The following is a 19,554-nucleotide window of genomic DNA, read 5'->3' as shown; positions in this document are numbered from 1 at the left end:
AGAGTGGAAGTACTTGCACACGACATAGTGCAGCAATTAACTGAGGACTTGAAAAATGCGCAATGCATCTCACTTGCTGCGGACGAGTCCACAGACCGCACAGATAAAGCACAGCTATGTGTCTTTGTGAGATACCTCAGCAGTTCAAAGGGGGTATTCTGTGAAGACATACTGGGTGTGGCACCTCTTCTTGGCCACACCACTGGAGATGACGTATCTAAAGCCATAATGCAGATGCTTAATGAGAGGGGAATTGATATCAAGACAGTCGTATCAATTGCAACTGATGGTGCCCCATCCATGACTGGAAAGACAAAGGGAGCTGTAAAACGTCTGAAAGAGCATCACCCAGGCATGCTGGCATACCACTGCATTATACACCAGTCTGTGCTTTGCGCCTCTCTTGGAAAAGAATATGCAGATGTCATGGAGAATGTCATGAAGCTTGTGAATTACTTAAGAGCCTCATCTGCCCTTCAGCACAGGCTTTTGCGAACTTTCTTGACTGAGGTGAGGTTTTCATTTGAATTTCTAGCTTTATTTTCTGTATAGTAGGCTATTGCATGTTGTTGTATTTTAGGCATTATTTGCAAATTAATTATACATAATACATTTAGGCCTACCATTATGATATTAAACAATAAATTAAAATCAGGTACCAGAAGTGCTGTAGTAGGCTATGTAGGGCTGTGTTTAGAAGTCACTCAAGGTATGCTATCTTTTCTGTCTCCCTCTACAGGCCAATGCTGAGTATGACGATTTACTTCTCCACAATAATGTGAGATGGCTGAGTAAGGGGAGAGTCTTGGAGAGAATTTGGGCAGTGAGAAAGGAGATTGAGGTTTTTTTGTCAGAGCAAAATAACACCAAAGCCCAACAGTACTTGGACTTTCTGCAGGATGCTGACAAAATGGAGCTTGTAGCTTTTTTAGTGGACATAACCTCTCACCTAAATGAGCTGAACCTCAAACTTCAAGGGAAAGATAATACTGTGTGTGAATTGATGGCAGCAGTACGCTCATTCCAAAGACGTCTGGAGATCTTCAGTAGTGACATCAGAGAGGCACATCTCCACTTTCCCTCTCTTCTGGAGCACACAAAGGGCAAACACAGTCACAACCATGGGGCCTTCTTGGAGAAGTTGGCTGAAAATTTCAAAGGGCGCTTTGACAGCTTCAACATAGGCAAGCAAGTACTACTCTTCGTTGGACAACCTTGCCAAGTGAAGCAGATTGAGCAGTTTGCAAAAGAGGCCAACAGCATCTTCCCATGGGCAAGTCCTGCAGCTCTGCAAACAGAGCTCATAGACCTGCAAGAAAATGTGGCTTTGAGTGAAGCCAATTGTGACCCTGTGACCTTCTGGACCAAGATGGTTACAGCAGGAGATTTGCCCAACCTTCACAAAGTTGCCATATTTGTGCTAACCATGTTTGGCTCCACATATAGGTGTGAGTCTGCATTTTCCACCATGAAGAAGGTTAAAGACTCATTCCGCAGCAGGTTGACAGATCAACACCTTGATCAGTGTCTCCGACTGGCAATTACACCTTTTGTACCAAGGTTCAAGCAATTGGTCGCTGACAGACAGTGCCATGCGTCTCACTAGTCAGGATTGTTAAAGGAGCCATAATAGTATTTCTTCACTTGGTGCTGATGAGTGCTGATTTTCATTTTTCATCATTTTCATTTGGAGCTGTTGAGTTCAAAGACTCAAGTTAATATATTATGTTAATGTTACATACTAAAATGGTTGATCACATTGATCGTTTCACTGTAATAAACGTTCTTGCAATTTATCCGGACCTTTGACTTTCATTGGAGAAAAAATATGGACCTTTGGGAAAAAAGTTTGAGGACCCCTGCCCTAGGAGGATCGGGATCTCGGCTGGCTACTATTTTCACCCAGCTGGACATTGGACGCAAAAGCAGAAAACACTGGGTGTATCATTGCCATTTAACAAGAGGGGAAATGTGTCTGTTTAATGTGCAAGGAAAGTGTTGCCGTGAAGAAGGATTACAATTTACGAAGTCACTATGAAACTAAACGTCAGAGCAGCTACATGTCCTGATAAATGTGTTATTTTTGCAAAGTGGCCCGGCCCTTCGTAGATTTTTCTGTATGTGGCCCTCAGTGAAAAAAGTTTGGACACCCCTGCTCTACACCAACAAAGTAGTGCCATAGTGAATGGACAGTCCCAACAGCCAATAAGAACAGAGAATCGGAGCCTTGCTCTGATTCGTCAAAGTGTACAGCTCATGTTAACTTTGACCAATCAGAAATCATATACCCCAGCTTTAAATCGAGCAGGTAAACACAATCAGTTGGGCCAAATTGAGTGATGAAATGGACCAATGTAATGAGAGATCTTTAGTGAAGAAATTGGGCAGCACTTGATAAAACATAGATCAAACCAGGTCAGTTTTTTACAGGTCAGACATGAAAAAAGGGTAGAAAATCTCAGAGGATCTCAGGAATAGAGTTGTGATATTGCACATTTGTCTTGGGACAGCTATCTTAAAAAAAGTTTGAGGTCCATCGGTCCACCGTGAGGCAAATCATCTAAATTGGGAGCTTTAAGAGTGAACATCTGCCGAGAAGTGGACTTGAATTCCTTTAAAAATAGCGACACAAGAAAAGTGATTTTTCAGTTAAAAGCCAACCCAAACATTAGGCTACATCTCATTTGCGAAAATGAAATTCCAGTAGGCCTATCCGAACACCTTGCTGTGATTTCATCATATTGCAGCCTATATTGCATAACCTTGTGTTGAGTTTTTAAACTTAGGTTACTTAGGCCTATAGGTTATGGACTATTAGGGAAGTGTGGCCCCAACCATGTTTAATAATGTTCTCCATCAACTTAAATATCTCCATTATAATGAATGCAAAACATTATAAATGTTTTTATACGTAGACCATAGGGCTTTATTGGGTGACCTACAGTAGCCTACACAGCATGTTGATATAGGCCTAGCTCTTTATATGTCCATGGCCTAGCTGCTATGTCTAGAGCAGGGGTGTCAAACTCATTTTGGTTCGAGGGCCACATACAGCCTCTCTGATCTCAGGTGGGCCGGACTAGTAAAATAATGGCAAAATAACTCCAAATCCCTAACTTTGTTTTTCAGTAATATGCTTTATCACTCAGCCTACATTTGTAACCTACATTATCACAGATCACAAGGGATCTCTGTACCCCCCAGGAGATGTCTTAGTAAAGGTTGCTGCCGGCCATGGGAATAGGAGGTGCGGCGCTGAGCGCCGCAGCAAAAATTTTGGGGGTATTTTGCTCAAAGATGCCAATGTGCACTAATGAAATAAACAACTGTTTATTTGAATACACAAATACAACAGGCACTGACCTTACAGTTGTCCAATTTTGTTTACTATATGTACAGGGACACATTTTGTGCAAACATGCAGACTGTACAAAATACAATTAAATAAAAGTGCAACTTCTACTGTTTTGATTTATTTTTAAATACAGAGGTTATTGGTTGTTTTGGAATTCGTTTTTCCCAATTTAAAACATAAAAATAAAGCAGCATTGAAAATTAGGAAATAAATCTTGTAGGCCTACACTAGCATGCTCCTGCTCGTTTTGCGCACACAGAGCCGCAGACACACCACGCTTGCTAGTACATTAATTGTTCAGCACTAAAAATAAAAATAGTTTTATTTTTATAAAAAAGTAATAAAATAAATGTACTAAAAATAATTTTTTTTTTTTTTTTTGGTTTTTACTTTGCCATAAAGCACTGTAGGAAACATTAATAGCGGTGAAGCAGGATTGCCATTTACCATTTCCCACGTTGCTAAAATGTGCTTTTTTTTATTTAGGCTGCCCCCTAGCGGCAGGAGTGAGCATTTCGGTTATTTCTTTAAAAATTCATAACTCCTCACAGGAATGGGCTAGAGACTTACTTTTTTTTTTGACATACTCAGAAATTTATGCTCTACAGGTCACGGGCCTGATCAAATCATCTCGCGGGCCGGATCCGGCCCGCGGGCCGTATGTTTGACACCCCTGGTCTAGAGGCATATGTGGGTAACAACTGGCAATAAGAAGCCTTATCCAGCTAACGGTAATAAAGTACATTTTCAAGTGTGTGATCTGTGAGCCATATGAACAGGACATGATATTGGTGATTTCACTTTAAGATTTGATTTGACAAATGTAGTGAACAGATTGATCTTCGACTCCAGGAACAGAGCATGGAACAGGATCAGACGGACCATATTCGCCGCGCTGTGTATCCTGGGAAAACACAGTAGTTTCAAGATGGCGGCGAGCAGGAGGCTGGCCAAGGTAAATCTCCCGATCCCGTTATTTTCATATCGTATGTAATGTGTGTCATTTAAACGCAGCATTGGCGGTTAGTGTAGACATTATTTATTCGCCTAAACTCATACAAGATAACATTGCTATGTGAAGACACATTAACTGCACGATCTCAGCTGTAAACTTAAAAGCGAAAGGTCACTAGCCACCCAGCCGAACACATATTGCCGTTAGGCTGCGAAGCACCGGCAAGTTAGGCCGGAGAGAGAGAGAAATAGCCTTCGGAAGACAACCAGGACGCCATTGTCTCCTTAACTGTACAATATATGCTTTTATGCGGCTAAAGGATGTATGACTTGGGGAGAGGGGTTTCGGTTTGACCAACGTAAGACCGTAAGCAAATCTCCGCTGCATAAAGCGTTTGCTAATAAGCTAACTGGCTAGCCTTAGACCCAGCTTGCTAGCCAGCTAGCAACAGCAAAACTCACAATTAGCCATGTTCCAGAGTTCTTGATTATGGGATGGTATGGAATAATTTAGTGTACATTCACAGCTAACGGGTTTAATAGCTGCTACGCGAAAGCGTCAGACTTTGCTTTCTACATTACGGTAATAGTCAGTTTAGTGCCGTTGTCGTTAAAATAAGTGGTGACGGTAGTAGGCTACATTACGCAAGGTCTATATTGTCAATTTTTTTGTGATTAAAGTTGTGTTTTTGTATGGTCTTTCCCAATCCAAATAAATGTCCATACGTAAATTAGCCAAGCATGTGAAATTGTGAGCTATTAAGGTGTGTACCCTTATGTCACAATCTTCTGTTCACTGCACGAGGAAGCTTACAAATGAAAGTAAAATTAAAATGTCAATGCTGTTAGCCAATAAAGAGTTATACATTAACTAGCCCTCTTTTGCTTATCCATAATTGCATAGCTGAAAATGTTAAGGTCGTTACTCAGGATTCTGAAGAGCCAGAAGAAGCAACACTTGTCCGGACCTTTATTGTGTCAAGACAAAGTAGATATTGCTTTATTAGTCAGTGTACTGTTTGAGACTTCATACAATACAAATTAGGGCTATGCGATATGACCAACATCTCTTATCCCGATACAGGTCATTTCATATCCTGATAACGATATTTGATATAGCATATTTTCTATAAATTCAATTAATGAATATTTCATATAAATTACACATGACAAGGTCTTATAATATTTTTAATCATATACTCGACAAATAGGAATTATTTACACTTAATCGATTATTTTCTTCTTTTTTTCAAACTGGAACAAAAAATGCTCACTTTACGACCGTCCAACTAAATAATGTAGGCCTAATTACAACCTTATTATGTTAGTCTACAATAGCGTACTGTTCTCTACACCCTTGTAATTCAGTGTATTTTTTTCTAAAATATTATTTCCAATGCAGTGCTAATAGTACACAATGTAGAATGTTTTGTGTGACGTTTTTGTTTTGTCAGGCAATCTACAGCTGGAAAAGAGACCACTCCAAATGTTCATTGTCTCTTGTTTTACTCTTTAGAGGCATATGTTTGATTAAAATGAACATTTTGATTTTATTCTATAAACTACTGACACAATTTCTACCAAATATAACCCAATAATAACTCTATACAGGCAGTGTTTTAAGCTTGTGCCTCCAATGTCAACCTGGGTGAAAATAGTAGCCAGCCGAAATCCCGCCTCTCCTAGGAGGGTCCGGGGGTATGTCCTCACCGGGAGATTTTTTTTTTTTACCTTTTTTAAAGTGAAATGCATGAATCTGGTGCACTTTGAGATGAGAATTAATTTTGTGTGAACTGTTTTCTGTGTAGTTGCCTACTTATTTTTGGAATAACTTGGAGACAAAGGTTCTGATGAATTAGAAGATATTGAAGAAAGACACATGGATTTACCATAAAAATATTAATATAAAATAGATTATTATGCAAATAAACATCAACAATGTTGTAATCTTTCTATATTATTCTCTCTTCTTTAAAGAAACCAAGAACTCTGTTTTCTAGCTACCTTTTTTTCACAGATGAGGCTGAAATAGGCTATAGACCGACAGAACAGATTGAAATATCGCGTGTTCACGATAAATGCAGGTAGAACAGGTGTAGCCTACTGATTGGACAATGTTGGGCTTATAACTTGTGTTTGATTTCACTTGCAGTAACAACAAGCGTAATTCATGTCAATTCTGGTCCTAACGTTATTGGCGTATTTCACCGAAACGCTCGTCCGCCGTGAGAGATGCACCGTGAGTGCATCAGGGTTCGACATAACGTATAGCCCGATGGCCCGGGGCCAGTAAAATCATATGCAGGGCAAGTTGATTGGCCAGTCACTGTCCCGCCCGGGCCAGTGACTGGCCAATCACAGTTCAGTATCTTTTTGTAGACTACCTTTTTTGTAGACTATCATGGTTCATTGAAATGCGCGTTGAGAGTCGTAATGAAAGCAGTGTTTATTTAAGACTCAATATAATAAACCTAATATTAAATATATTTTTTAATGGACAACCGATGCGTGGGCGTTTTGACAGGTGGAGCAAGAAGCGGGTGCACTCTCGCTCCGTTGGCAGAGCTGCCTACCGTCCGCCTGCGAGTCGACAAATCAATCGACTTGCTTTGCCCCCTTTCTTTCTTCCCACAGCAGAGGTTGAGGTGCAGAAAGTGATAACTGCGCTTTTCCTTTATCTGCCACCGTAATGTTACAGTATTTGCATACAAGCCCCAATGGTAATACAAATGAGAGGCGTTATTTAAACGCTGTGAATGCGTCTCCGGCGATTGTGTCGGTTGTAGACAGAAACGAACGGAGGGACTCCGCTCACTGTACAGTTCCTATAGTCGCGCAGTTTGGCACTGTGTTTTCAGGCTCGAGACATTCAATCAAATCGCGGAAGTCTTTCCCATTGAAATCGCTAACGGGGAGAATATCCCCGGTTATTATTTTAGCCACAAACCACAGTTCATCTGCGCGGCGGCTCACTCGCTGGCGAGATCACACGGTGAAACGCTGCTGTGATCGGACGAACGCATTGTGTGTTTCTAAGGTGATTTAACGTCATAGTCTCAGACGAGCGTTTAACTTATGCTGCATATTTTGCACTGCATTGTTTTTTATCAATAGTTTGAAAAAATGGTCCCACACCGGACTCTTATGTGAAGCTGACACTTCATGGAGAAGTGACACTCCTGCAGCGCGCTCACGACCAGACGTGAACTCACATACACGGTGAAATCTCCCATTAAAAAAACGGCATAACCCCCTGATTTTCGTATTTCTATTCTATTTTTAAAGTCAACTTGAGCGCAAGTGGAAAACCGGTCATTCGGTCGACACATTCACATCCCTAATGCATATAGAGAAAGTAAAAAACAGCCTACCACACCACAAAGAATGATCAGACCTTCATCTCTTATTTTTTTTTATGTTTGAACATGACTTCTGCAGGTGAACTATTCATTAAACTGCCCAAATTCAAGAATAAAAACAATCAAAAATCATAAAATCAAACTACTGGACTTTAAAATACTGGCCGACTCTTTCAACATACTTTCAGTTGTAGGCTTCTAATTCAATATGTTTGCCTGGTTTTATATTATGTGTATGAGCAATATCAACATTTCATATAATTAACTAAAATAAAAATAACCAAATCTAAAGGGAATATCTATACTGTTACAGTATAGATATTCCCTTTAGATCTGGTTATCTTTCTTTATTTTTCTAATACAGGTATTATAATTATTGACACTAAATTATGAAGAAAAAAAAAGTGTGTGCAGGGCCAGTGAAAATATACAAGGGGCCAGTAAAACTCAGATCCACTGGCCCGGCGGGCCAGTAGGAAAAAAAAGTTATGTTGAACCCTGTGCATGCTTGTGTATTTGTGCACTGCTGAGAGTGAGACACACACACACAGCGCCGCATGGAGCAGGCAGATTATTCAGAGACGTGTGGGCGGGGGTCTGCTAAGATCTTGAACTCTCTACGTTTAACTGACTTTATTTAACAGTATAACACAAGAACTCAGTTCAACGTTTAAGCGAAAGACCTAAGTGGAAAGGTTTTGTGTGGAGGTGAGGTGGAAGAGTAGCCGGCTGGAAATGCCTTCATGTACGGCCATTCGGCCGGCGCTTACGGAAAACACTGAGTCAGTGGCTCTGTTTGACCGGCGTACACACAACCTGAAGCGAAGATGAAACCTCACGTTTGCATGAGGCAGCAAAGTTAACTAACGTGGACTGCTGCTGAGTGTTGTCGCCACTTCCTGTGTCTGTCCTTTCAAATTCAATTCTGACATGGTACAGCCATATAGGTTGTGATTCATTTTGACAATATAATTTTTTTAGTTATCCATTTTGGGCATAATTTTATTTAGTTCAAAATCAAGTTTTATACAGATCCATCATGCAGGTACAATGAACGGACTAAAATATTTTAGTCACCATTTTCACCAGCGCCACATTTTATTATTATTTTATTTTAAAAAGTTGCCTTGTCTTAATAGATTGTTGTTTGCCTGGAAGATCTTGGAATAAAGATGTAATTGAGTAAAAACCTCTTGTATACATTCTATGGTAAAAACGCTGTATTTTGGATGTTCTGTTGGCATTTTTGAATATGTAAAAAAAGATAACGATTGCTCGATAATTGCTCGTTAATTTTCCCGATGATCGATCAATTGAATTTCTTAAAATGCCCATCCCTACTAAAATCAATGAATAATCGCGGTTAAAAAATTGTGTTCTCAATATTGATCAAAATAATCTTGATAATCATTTTGGCCATAATCGTGATACAGTCTATGCATTTAACTGGCGTAACGTGAGTTTAATTTTATTTTGAAACAGACAGGAAGACGCAGGTAGCGCTGAACAGCCTGAGCCCTGTGCTTCAGTCACTAGCATCATGTCTCCAGTGTGGGTGTTGGAGCCTACTCGCTGAAAGAGTAGCACAGAAAACTTGCAATACTTATCCCTTTGGGCTCATAATAAAAGCTTTGTGAACGTTATGGCAGCATTTCAGAGATTATTGCTGTCTCATGTGTTGATAGTAGGGGAGTAACGGTACACTAAAGTCACGGTTCGGTACGTACTTCGGTTTTGAAGGTACAGTACGGTTCATAGTTAACGGAGAATGAACAGCTTTAGCTGTCAGTAACTAGCTGACAGTATGTAACATACAAATAAAATGCATAACAAATATAAAAATACTGCTGCAATTCTCCAATAAATAAAATACTTATTAAATACTAGTGAATGTGCAGCATAAACTAAAATTGCAATGAAAACATATACTGTTAATGCTCAGCAGGCTCTGTAAGCTGGTGTAAACAAAGGGTATGTCATCTTTAAGGGTCTTTTTGACTTTAAAAAAAGAAAATATTGCTGCAGCTCTCTTAAACTCTAAAGTGCTCTTAAAAATATAACAATTATCAAATTGTTAATTTGCTACTGCAGCATTAATTAAATGACAGCTTGTTTATTTTCAGTATAAAAAAGAAAATAATGTCTGGGTTTTGCCCAGCTCGTTTTTCTTCACAGTAATGGTGATAGTAGCCAAACACCTGGATGGTGCCTTTTCAAATGTGCATGCATGTTCGACGTGTTGCCTCCTACATAAGCGATCGCGGTGAAACAATAACCTGTGTGCCGACATTGTTCCACACGTCTATCACTGTTTTCATAATTCACCTGGAATCCGAATTTATCCCTCAAACGGGATTTGAATGACAGGGGGGCGCCTGCAAGCTCCGGTTTCCTGTTGTCTTTTGCCATGCAGTTCGCTCTCTGTTCGAAAGCACTGTATAACATTTTGATTTGCAGTACTCATAAGCCCCTTTTACACAGAGATTGTGGCATATTGACGGAACAACATCACTCCAATATGCCGGCTTTGCTTGCTTCTGTGTTATTTACACAGAACCAAGCAACGCCGGCCTGCTGGCGCATCAGTAGCTCCTTTTACACAGCGCTCTGGAATGAAAGAGGTGCTTGTAAACAGCATCAGGTGTGACGTAAACATTTAGCGCCGTGCCGGTCAGCTGCTTTACAACAACAACACTGACCGGTGAATTGAGAGCAGATGAGTGCTGGAGCTACGCGCTAAGTCCAACATCACTGGGACTGTTAACCAAACTGACAAAATCAATCCACTTCACCTGTGTGTGTGTGTGTGTGTGTGTGTGTGTGTGTGTGTGTGGCTTAGCCTAGCCTAGCTTTCCCATTGTACAACTTCCCCTGCAGAAATAGACTCATACACTCTGCAAAATGAAGCGCGGGGGTTTGGATTGAGCAGCGGACCTTATGACCAGCTAGATTATACGCCGTTCCTTTTATTTGGTGATTTTTACGGGACATCAGGCCGCCGTGATTAATGATAAACACACGTCAAAACTGACAAAATCAATCTGCTTCACCTCTGTGTGTGTGTGTGTTTGTGTGACAGGTTGGCTGTAAGCGAGTCTCTTTGTGAGAGCAGAGATCTGCCAATCAGACACACATACACACAGTGTGTGAAGTCACGTTACTGTAGGCAGAAATAAAGTGTGGATATACGCTCAGACTTAGAATAATAATAATAGTGGCGGCGATCTGGTAGCAGCCGCTTAGCCTAGCTTAGCCTAGCCTAGCTTTTCCATGGGCAGAAATAGACTCATACACTCTGCAAAATGAAGCGCGGGGGTTTGGATTGAGCAACGGACCTTATGATCAGCTAGATTATACGCCGTTCCTTTTATTTGGTGATTTTTACGGGACATCAGGCCGCCGTGATTAATGTTAAACACACGTCCTTCAACTGCTAACATGGTCGCATGTTTAGAACGTAGGGCTATGGAACGTCAAACGCCCCCCTGTTCCGCAACAACAAGCTGGAGCATTTAAACAGAGAGGCGGAACTGATTTTGTCGGAAATCTTACTACCCCCCGAGGTAGTAAAATTCCCGGAACAATCACTCGCACCTTTCTTCCCTCGCTCCGCAACGGTCGCATTTAAACAGCAGGACGGAGGGCCGAAAGGCCGGCATATTCCCGGCTTTCACTGGCTGTGTAAAAGGGGCTATAGACTAGGGCTGGGCGATTAATTGAATTTCGATTTCGGTTACAATTTTGGCTTCCCTCGATCATGAAAACAAGATAATCGTAATAAAACGGTTATTGTGCGGCACGCCGGGTCATGTGTAGTAAATGCAGCGCACCCTTCTGTCTCCACCTGCGCTCCGCCCCCGCCCAAACACTGTCGCTTTCAGCGATTCCAGTGCAATTGTTTATTCAGCATAAAGTTAAAACGCTCGTCCAGGATGTTACACCGAAACACAAAAGCCTTGCGCGATTGAAGCAGCGTTTCACTCGGTGAAACATGGTGTGAGTGAGACACTGTGATGGCGGTGGGTAACGGTGTCATTCACTGTGAGAACTTGCCGGTGTGAGCCGCCGCGCAGAAAAGCTCTGTGGCTTTACGGGTAAAATGATAGTCGGGGATTCCTGCACGTTAACGTTGTTGAGGGGAAAGGCTTCCGCTTTCTGATTGCATTTCTCGAGCCTGAATATATTGTGCCATGTCGGCAAACTATCTGCGCAACAAGAGCAAATATACAGTGAGACGCACCCCCTCCGTTAGTTTCAGTCTACAGACGAAAAGTTACAACCAGCACCTAAGCATGGACTTCGTTTAAATAAAGCGTCTAATTTTTATGATCAGCGCTCTGATGCAAATTCTGAAGTCTGAACATTACGGTGTCAGCTGTGGTGTAGTTTTTTTTACAGCAACTCAACGTGCACTGCAAAAAAAAGAAGGCAATAAGTCGATCTTTTTGTAGATTCATAGCCTACCTCCTCTTATAAGTCGAAGTACAAATCAATGAATGGTTCACAATCACATTCCTAGTAAAATATTAATTTTACTCTTAGATTCAAAGGTTTTACTGATTATTTATTTTGTGTGGCTTGTTAGTTGTAGGCTATGTTTGAGGAGCACAATTGGGTGTTTTGTTTATGTAATGTTGAAAGAATTGGCTGAATTTTCATTTTGGTGCATCCCTACAATGAATAATCGTCTTTAATAACCGTGATTACAATATCAATCAAAATAATCGTGTTTATCATTTTTGCCATAATCGAGCAGCCCTACTGTGAAGGTGCGTGTGCAAATACACATACAGTCATGCCCAAAATTATTTATACCCCTGGCAAATTTTGACTTAAAGTTTATTCAACCAGCAAGTTGCATCCCTCAAAATGGTGGGCCACCATGCCTGCATTACACTGGGGGAAAGCCTGAACTTCTGTTACACTGTTAAATGCCATACATGCATTGACATAACCAGGAAGAAACTGTAGAGCTTAAATATTTAGTGAAATTGAAATGTAATAAAGCATGTTTCTTAAGAAATCCTTTGTCACACACTTGAAAGTGGTTTCAATTGAAAACGGGTTGTACCATTATGGAGTGGAGTAAGGAGTAAAGTTTCACTTGTGTCAGTCACCTTCTCATCATAATGACATTTTGATATTGTTTGGCTTGTAATAATATGACGCTTCTTTCAGGAACTTGACGAGATTCGCAAGTCTGGAATGAAAAACTTCAGCCACATTCAAGTTGATGAGTCAAACCTATTGTCATGGCAAGGGCTCATTGTTCCTGTAAGTAGCCATTCTTTTTGCTCTGCTCTGACATAAGTTGACCCATTTGTTTCCTTGACTAACCTCCTTTGTTTACTTCCAGGACAACCCTCCTTATGACAAAGGTGCGTTCAGAATCGAAATAATTTTCCCCACTGAGTACCCCTTCAAGCCTCCCAAGATCACATTCAAGACAAAGATCTATCACCCCAACATCGATGAGAAGGGCCAGGTGTGCTTGCCTGTGATCAGTGCAGAGAATTGGAAGCCTGCCACCAAAACTGACCAAGGTGGGTGTGTTTGTGTCACAGAACGCCCCTGTAGGTAAACTGATGATGGTACACAATCTTTTAAGTTTTTAGGGGTGTGCGATATTAAAAATGTGTGCGATTTTTTGCAGATAACGATAACGGCGATATTCTGTATCCCTCAAAAATGTGTAATAAAAACTAGGGATGAGAAACGACTCATTATTTGCGTGTCGACGTGTTGGAGGCACAGATAAAAAAAAAAAAAAAAAAAAAGTGCCTTTTTTTGCGGCAGCAGCACGCAGTTGTGGTGCTGATAAGAATGAGCAACTGCACTTTCCTGTGTGGGCAGCAGCAACACTGCTGCTGCCCGCTGTGTGTGTTCAGACTTCATTTGCATCAAAGCCTTTTTTATAATAGAAATGAGAGGCTTTAATTAAACGCTGTCCATGCGTTGGAGGTAGGGGTGTGCACGTGTAGCCGTTAAGGAAAATTCAAAAAACGAAAACCGTTTTATTTTTTCGAAAAATACTTAATTTATTTCCAGGAGTGGGGGGCGACAAGTGCTACTGTAGTCTACTAAAGCAGATAACACAACACACTTTAACTATTTAAGTGCTCCACCTTCAGTTTCACTTTTGTTTTCATCTCTGATTCAAACAGCTGGTCGGCTCGTGAGCCCAACGGCCCCGACAGCGGTAGTCAGTCTAATAACAGGCTAGTTTTGATCACTTTTAAGACAAAAGCTAAATTATGAAATAAAGGCCTCTCTGCCTCTCTTTGTCTATCTGTCTGCATGTCTTTCTCACTGCACACTGTCACTCCAACAGCATCGGCAAAAAAAAGTGTGTTTGTAAACGTTCACACCCCTAGTTGGAGGTGAATGTAACTTACCCATCTGAAATGGAGGGAGGCGGCTTCCTACAGTCCCTTCAGTCGCGCTGTCAGTTTGCCGACATGGCTCTGTGTATTCAGGCTTGAGACAGGCAGATCGCGGAAGCCGTTCCCCTAGACAACGACACTGGCGAGGTCTCTGGCATAGATAAACAATGATTCAATGACGTTAAATAATTTAGAAAGGATTACCTATTTAAATAGTCTTTTAAACAGACCAGACTATACGGCTGGGCGATATCCAATATATCAAATTAAGGGTAGCCTAGATTACTCACATGAGTTCTGTTATCCGTCAGCTTCTTGGCCCGAACTTTAGTTGGCTGCGTGTTTTGACAAGTGCCCATGTGTTGGCTTGGCTAAGCTAACTAGCTTTGGCTGCCCGATCAACTTGCAGAGGAATGAAGTAGCGAGGCGTTACTTTTATCCGACTCAAGGCTACACTAACGGCCTCTGCACACATCCTACCTCTACTGCGCGTCTACCTGGCGTCTGCGTCTGACTTTTTGTCACTGACCGTGTAATCAACGTGGAGCGGGCACACATCCAACCTCAGACGCACTGCAGACGCCCGTCGGAGGCACGTCTGCAGCGACGCTCCCCTTTACCTCAGGAGGAGGAGCCTATTTTATTCTGAGAGCCGCGCGTCTCTCTGCTTTAACTGATAGAGAAATACTCTGCTGAGAGTCATATTGACTTCATACCGGCAGCTTTCACTGTAGTTTCACCATTTCCTGGTGTGTCCCTTTCAAAATAAAACTTCCAACAAGCGGAAATGTGGCACAAAAAAAAGGGCAATGGGGCGCACGGATTACAGTCCAGACTCAATATTAGACTCAATATAAATCATATGCATCATAAATGACATGAAAGAACTTCATTTTTAATGGGAATTATCTATGAAAACTCTATGTAGAAAGATAGGGCTTTTAGAAGCAGCGCTGCAGCAGCAGCAGCAGTTGAGACGTTCCATGTGTGTCCGAGAGACGCAGCAGTAAGGTAAGGCGACGCGCTTCAGAGGTAGACGCAGGATGTGTGTGGAGGCCGTTAGGGTGAATTCACACATGCCGTGTTAAGTTCGGTTGAAACAAACTCGGGTGCACTTCCGCCTTCGGTGCGCATCTTTCAGGCAGTTTCGAGGGCGGACCAAACAAGCGCTCCGAGACCCAGCTGAAGAGGTAGTCTCAGTGCGCTTCCAAACGCACTCTGCTGCAGTTTGTTTGTGGTGTGAATTTGTCCGGACTCGATCCGGCCCAAATGCAGGAATCACTGTGCCTTTTCTTTCTTTCCTGTTTTAATAAATCGGCGTCAGCTTCACATTATGGGAAAGTGTTGTTGTCACCAGTGTTAAGAAGATTAGTTGTGGTTTGACCGGGAGCCCTGAGCCAATATATTACATTTGATAGGGGACGAGTAAACATGCTGATATGTTCAGTGCGTCTCCCGCACAGTGCCAACAGGTTCACGCTGTGCTTTGCGTGTTTTTATTTATCTTCCCATGTTAACGGCTGAGGCCGTGATTACTGTCCTTGTGTCGGTTCGGTGCCAAACTGACACCCAGCTGATACACAGCTAAATCAGCTGAGTGTCAGCTTGAGCCTGTTCTTCTTGTGAGCCCAGCAGCAAAAATACAGTAAAAATGATGTTTCGCTTCGTAGGCTACAAGCCACATAACGTGGCATTGACATAGGCCTACAGCATCGGCCGCTGACATGGCTGCACCACGATAACACTCGCACTTACTAATATAGCCTTTTTTTCTTTCTTTCTTTTTTAAATAATCGAATATGGGTTATATCTACCTGGGCGGCTCTCAATTTACCTGCCCAAGTAATAATAATAATATATTTCATTTATATAGCGCAGTCAAAGCACTTTACATAAACAAACAAAAGGAATATAAGTTGATGGGGCTTGGGTTGGTGGGTGATCTAGGGGTAGGCAGAGGACAAGAGATGGGTCTTGAGGTGGGACTGGAAGATGGTGAGGGACTCAGAGTCACGGATAAGTAGAGCCTATGTGCTGGAAAGACTGTAACACCATATATCATGATTGGATTTACCGGGTTGGTTAAAACAAGTGGTATGGTTCTTTTAATGAGAGCACATACACACCTCTGTTCAGCAATAGTTTTGTCCATATCTAACTGGATCTCTTTGGTCTGTGTCTTGCAGTAATCCAGTCCCTCATTGCGCTGGTGAACGACCCCCAGCCGGAGCATCCCCTGAGGGCAGACCTAGCAGAAGAATACTCAAAGGACCGTAAAAAATTCGTGAAGAACGCTGAAGAGTTTACAAAGAAACACGCCGAAAAGCGGCCAGGGGACTGATCATCTGACGAGCGTGTAGCCCTCCCTCCCTCTCTCTCTCTCTCTTTCCTCCTCTCATTCTATCCCCCCTCCCCTCTGCAGCCACAGCCTCCCTCCCATCCAGGACTCTCTGTGGATCAGACAGCTTCCTCCCCCTCTTCCACCTTGGCCATAAAATCTCCCGATCCATTTCTAACTTTCTACTCTTTTTCTTAATGTGAAAAATGGGAAAAGAAATGCTAAGGGAACATGATGTTTGGATGAAGAGTTGGATGGAAAAACTCAGATTCATGTGTTCATTTTCTGTTGCTGTTTCCTCTATATAAACAACTCATGTGTTCAATAGAAGCTCATTTAGACATGATTCTTTTCTGAAGTATTTTATTTTTTGCAAAGCAGGAAAACTGGTTGATTACTGTTATTTTCTTCTTTTGGCCCATCGATAATATCTGAAGGAACAAAGGTTGAGTGTAGTGCGGAGCTGGAGGTGTGCTTGCTGAGATGTTTCCTGCTCTCTACACCTCCTTCACCACAGTGTGTCAATGCTACAGAAGGTTATTGTGTATTAAAGGAAGAGTCATTGGTTTCCAAACACTCCAAACACCTACTTCTCTTCAGCAGGGCCCTTAAAGACCAATTGAACAGCACTACCCCCACCTTTTCTCAGATCTACACCCAATTAGATGAGTTGCACTGTCAGACCATGCTGTTGTGTTACAAATGGCTTCCGTGATTTGTTTCCCCCTTAATTAATGATAATAATTTACTTTCTCCACTTTAAATTATTTTGATTGGCACTTGATATTGATAAAACTGGCAACTTGGGAAGAACCTGTCTGGTTAACTTGCATCTTCCAAGCATGCTTCTTCTCCCACTATTGGGCACCCAAGTTTACTCACCTGTCATACTAGACACAGAGCCCTTTACCCACACTGAGACATTTGATCCAGCAGCAGATGTGCTGCCAGCTGCCCAGCTGAGAGGGACCTAAAGGAGGGCGAAGCTGGGTCTCCTGGAGGTGCTCCTAGGAACAAGCACCTTGAAGGCAGCCGGCAGAGGGCTGGCTGTCAGGACATGGGAAGGGACTGCAGTGGCCAAACGAAACCCCACCATGTAACCGCTGTTTGATCTGGTCCCAATATTGTTTCATAATAAAGATGGCTAACCATTTGGCCTCACTGTCTGCCTGGTAGTCAATTGGATGTTGCACATTCAGCTTTTGCTCACTAGAGGAACAGAACTGATCCAAACCCATCAATATGCTAGACTTGGATTTAGAGACATAATCAACCAACAGTTAAAGCTATTATTAGTTAATATCATGATTATAGAGCCGCTTCCATAGTGTGACAGCAAATATCACCTCCCAGTCTCCTGGTCAGCCTTAACAGCAGCCACAGTGAGACTCCAACATGGTCATTTATGGTTTACATCTGAAAAAGCTAGTAAGATTAACTTTCCCTTTCCATGCTCAATCCCATTCACTAAAAATCATTGACTTAACATGATTGTTGTCCAGAGTATCCATAAATAGAACTCAGAACCACATTTAATGTGGAACACGGACTGATGCACTTTGCGGCTAACTTATGTTTTTAAATGTGCTATATAAATAAAGTGACTTGACTTGACTAAAAAGCACAGTTTAGGGTTAAAGGCTGTTACTGTGTAACCAGGACCAGTGGCGTGGAAGTTTTTTAATCAGTTAAACCTTGTGGGAATAAATGAACTGAAACTTCTCAATATAAACAATTTAATAAAAGTAGATAAAACAGAGTAAAGTTCCAACCTGCATGGTCAGCCCCCGACGGGACTGACACTATCTTTTGGTCAGACAGGGATTTTTGAACGGGGGTGTCAACTGACAGATGTCAACTAACAGATGGTCAAACAGGTCATTGTGGTTTATTGTGGTCAGCCACAATAAACCTTAAATTAGTTTAAGCAACTGTTGTCAGCACATTTCTTAGAGGAAATGCACATGTGTTAAACTGATGTGATAAACATATAAAAAAACAGATCAATACGATGGTTACAAATACATTTGCCCTCTAACACACAAGGCACATACCACGTGTTGAACTGATTCATCACAAAGTTACTAAGTAGTTTGTAAAAGTCCAGAAGCATTATCCATATAACCACTTCAAACTGACCAATAGGTAGTAAAAATGAAAAGATCATTAGGTAAAAGTTACAATGTCAAAATACTTGATATATATATATGGTTCCATATACAAATGTTTATTGTGCCCTTTGAGCAGCAGTCTGTAGAGGCTTGGTCACTCATCTGACAGTCACCATTCAAACACCTGGGTTTGTCAAAGATGGAAGGTTTTTTTATGTGTGTGACCTAAAAGTACCGATGATACATGATACAAATACTGGCAAAGGAGGAAATTAACATCAACTGTTTTAGTAAAAGAGCTACATGCAACACTGCAGCTTATCCACCTGTATGAAGGGACCTTCATTATACCTTTCTGCCTCTCGTCTAGCGCACAAAGGCAAACATGAAGGAAGCTTCAATAAAGACAAAAAAGTTAGGAGTTATGAGTCATATTTTTGACAGATATCATGCCAATATGGATATTAGGAACAGACGGTGCAATGGGTGTTTGTGTGTGCTCACTTAAAACATTAATATGTTAAAGGTGAAGTAAGCGGTTTATTTATGTTAATATAAGTGTTAAATCGCTCTTTATTACAGTGATCACTTACATAATGTGCACGTTTCATAAAGCCGATCTCTCAGTCAGCTGCTCTGCATGTAATCGGCAAATAAACTTTTGCGGGGATCCCAAAATTAATATCCAATCACAAGAGAGAACGCTACAAACCGACACCCGTCTCACTCATGGTCTCACTGCCGGTGCACGCCAGAGCGACAGATGGGTGAATGTGTATGCGCCTACAATGGCGGAGCAGGTAAAAATCCTTCCCAATGTCTGTTTTGATGGTTTTTATCATGTTTTATCACACTTCTGAGATCTGAGATGATGCTAGATAACTCGCTGCTTGAAGACCACAATGCATTGATGTGGTGACGTAGGGACGAGCGAGGGGACTGCTAACTGCAGTAACTGACAGGAAGTTAGCTAAAAGAACCATTCCGCCTACAGCACCTTTAACGATCCTGTGAAAGATTTTAAAATAAGTCAAATGACAAAGAAACACCAGGT

General features: G+C 41.6%; 1 protein-coding gene across 1 annotated transcript; it reads left to right on the top strand.

The window, feature by feature from the left end:
• The first annotated feature begins 4,257 nt into the window (after positions 1-4,257).
• Positions 4,258-17,555, top strand: ube2l3b (ubiquitin-conjugating enzyme E2L 3b). The gene is made up of 4 exons (XM_080041041.1): positions 4,258-4,310; positions 12,847-12,942; positions 13,025-13,211; positions 16,238-17,555. Exons 1-4 carry the CDS (start codon positions 4,284-4,286, stop codon positions 16,390-16,392), a joined length of 465 nt encoding a protein of 154 aa, XP_079897167.1. The 5' UTR covers positions 4,258-4,283; the 3' UTR covers positions 16,393-17,555.
• The last annotated feature ends 1,999 nt before the right edge of the window (positions 17,556-19,554 follow it).

This window comes from Ammodytes marinus, assembly GCF_949987685.1.
Source record: "Ammodytes marinus genome assembly, chromosome: 2".
Classification (NCBI taxonomy): domain Eukaryota; kingdom Metazoa; phylum Chordata; class Actinopteri; order Uranoscopiformes; family Ammodytidae; genus Ammodytes; species Ammodytes marinus.
Note: the sequence above shows the minus strand (reverse complement) of the source record. Positions and strands in the feature narration are given on the sequence as shown.

Coding starts and splice junctions, on each gene's coding strand:
- ube2l3b (XM_080041041.1), top strand. CDS start 4,284: ATGGCGGCGAGCAGGAGGCTGGCCAAG. Junction 4,311..12,846: donor CGAGCAGGAGGCTGGCCAAG/GTAAATCTCCCG, acceptor CGCTTCTTTCAG/GAACTTGACGAGATTCGCAA. Junction 13,212..16,237: donor TGCCACCAAAACTGACCAAG/GTGGGTGTGTTT, acceptor TGTGTCTTGCAG/TAATCCAGTCCCTCATTGCG.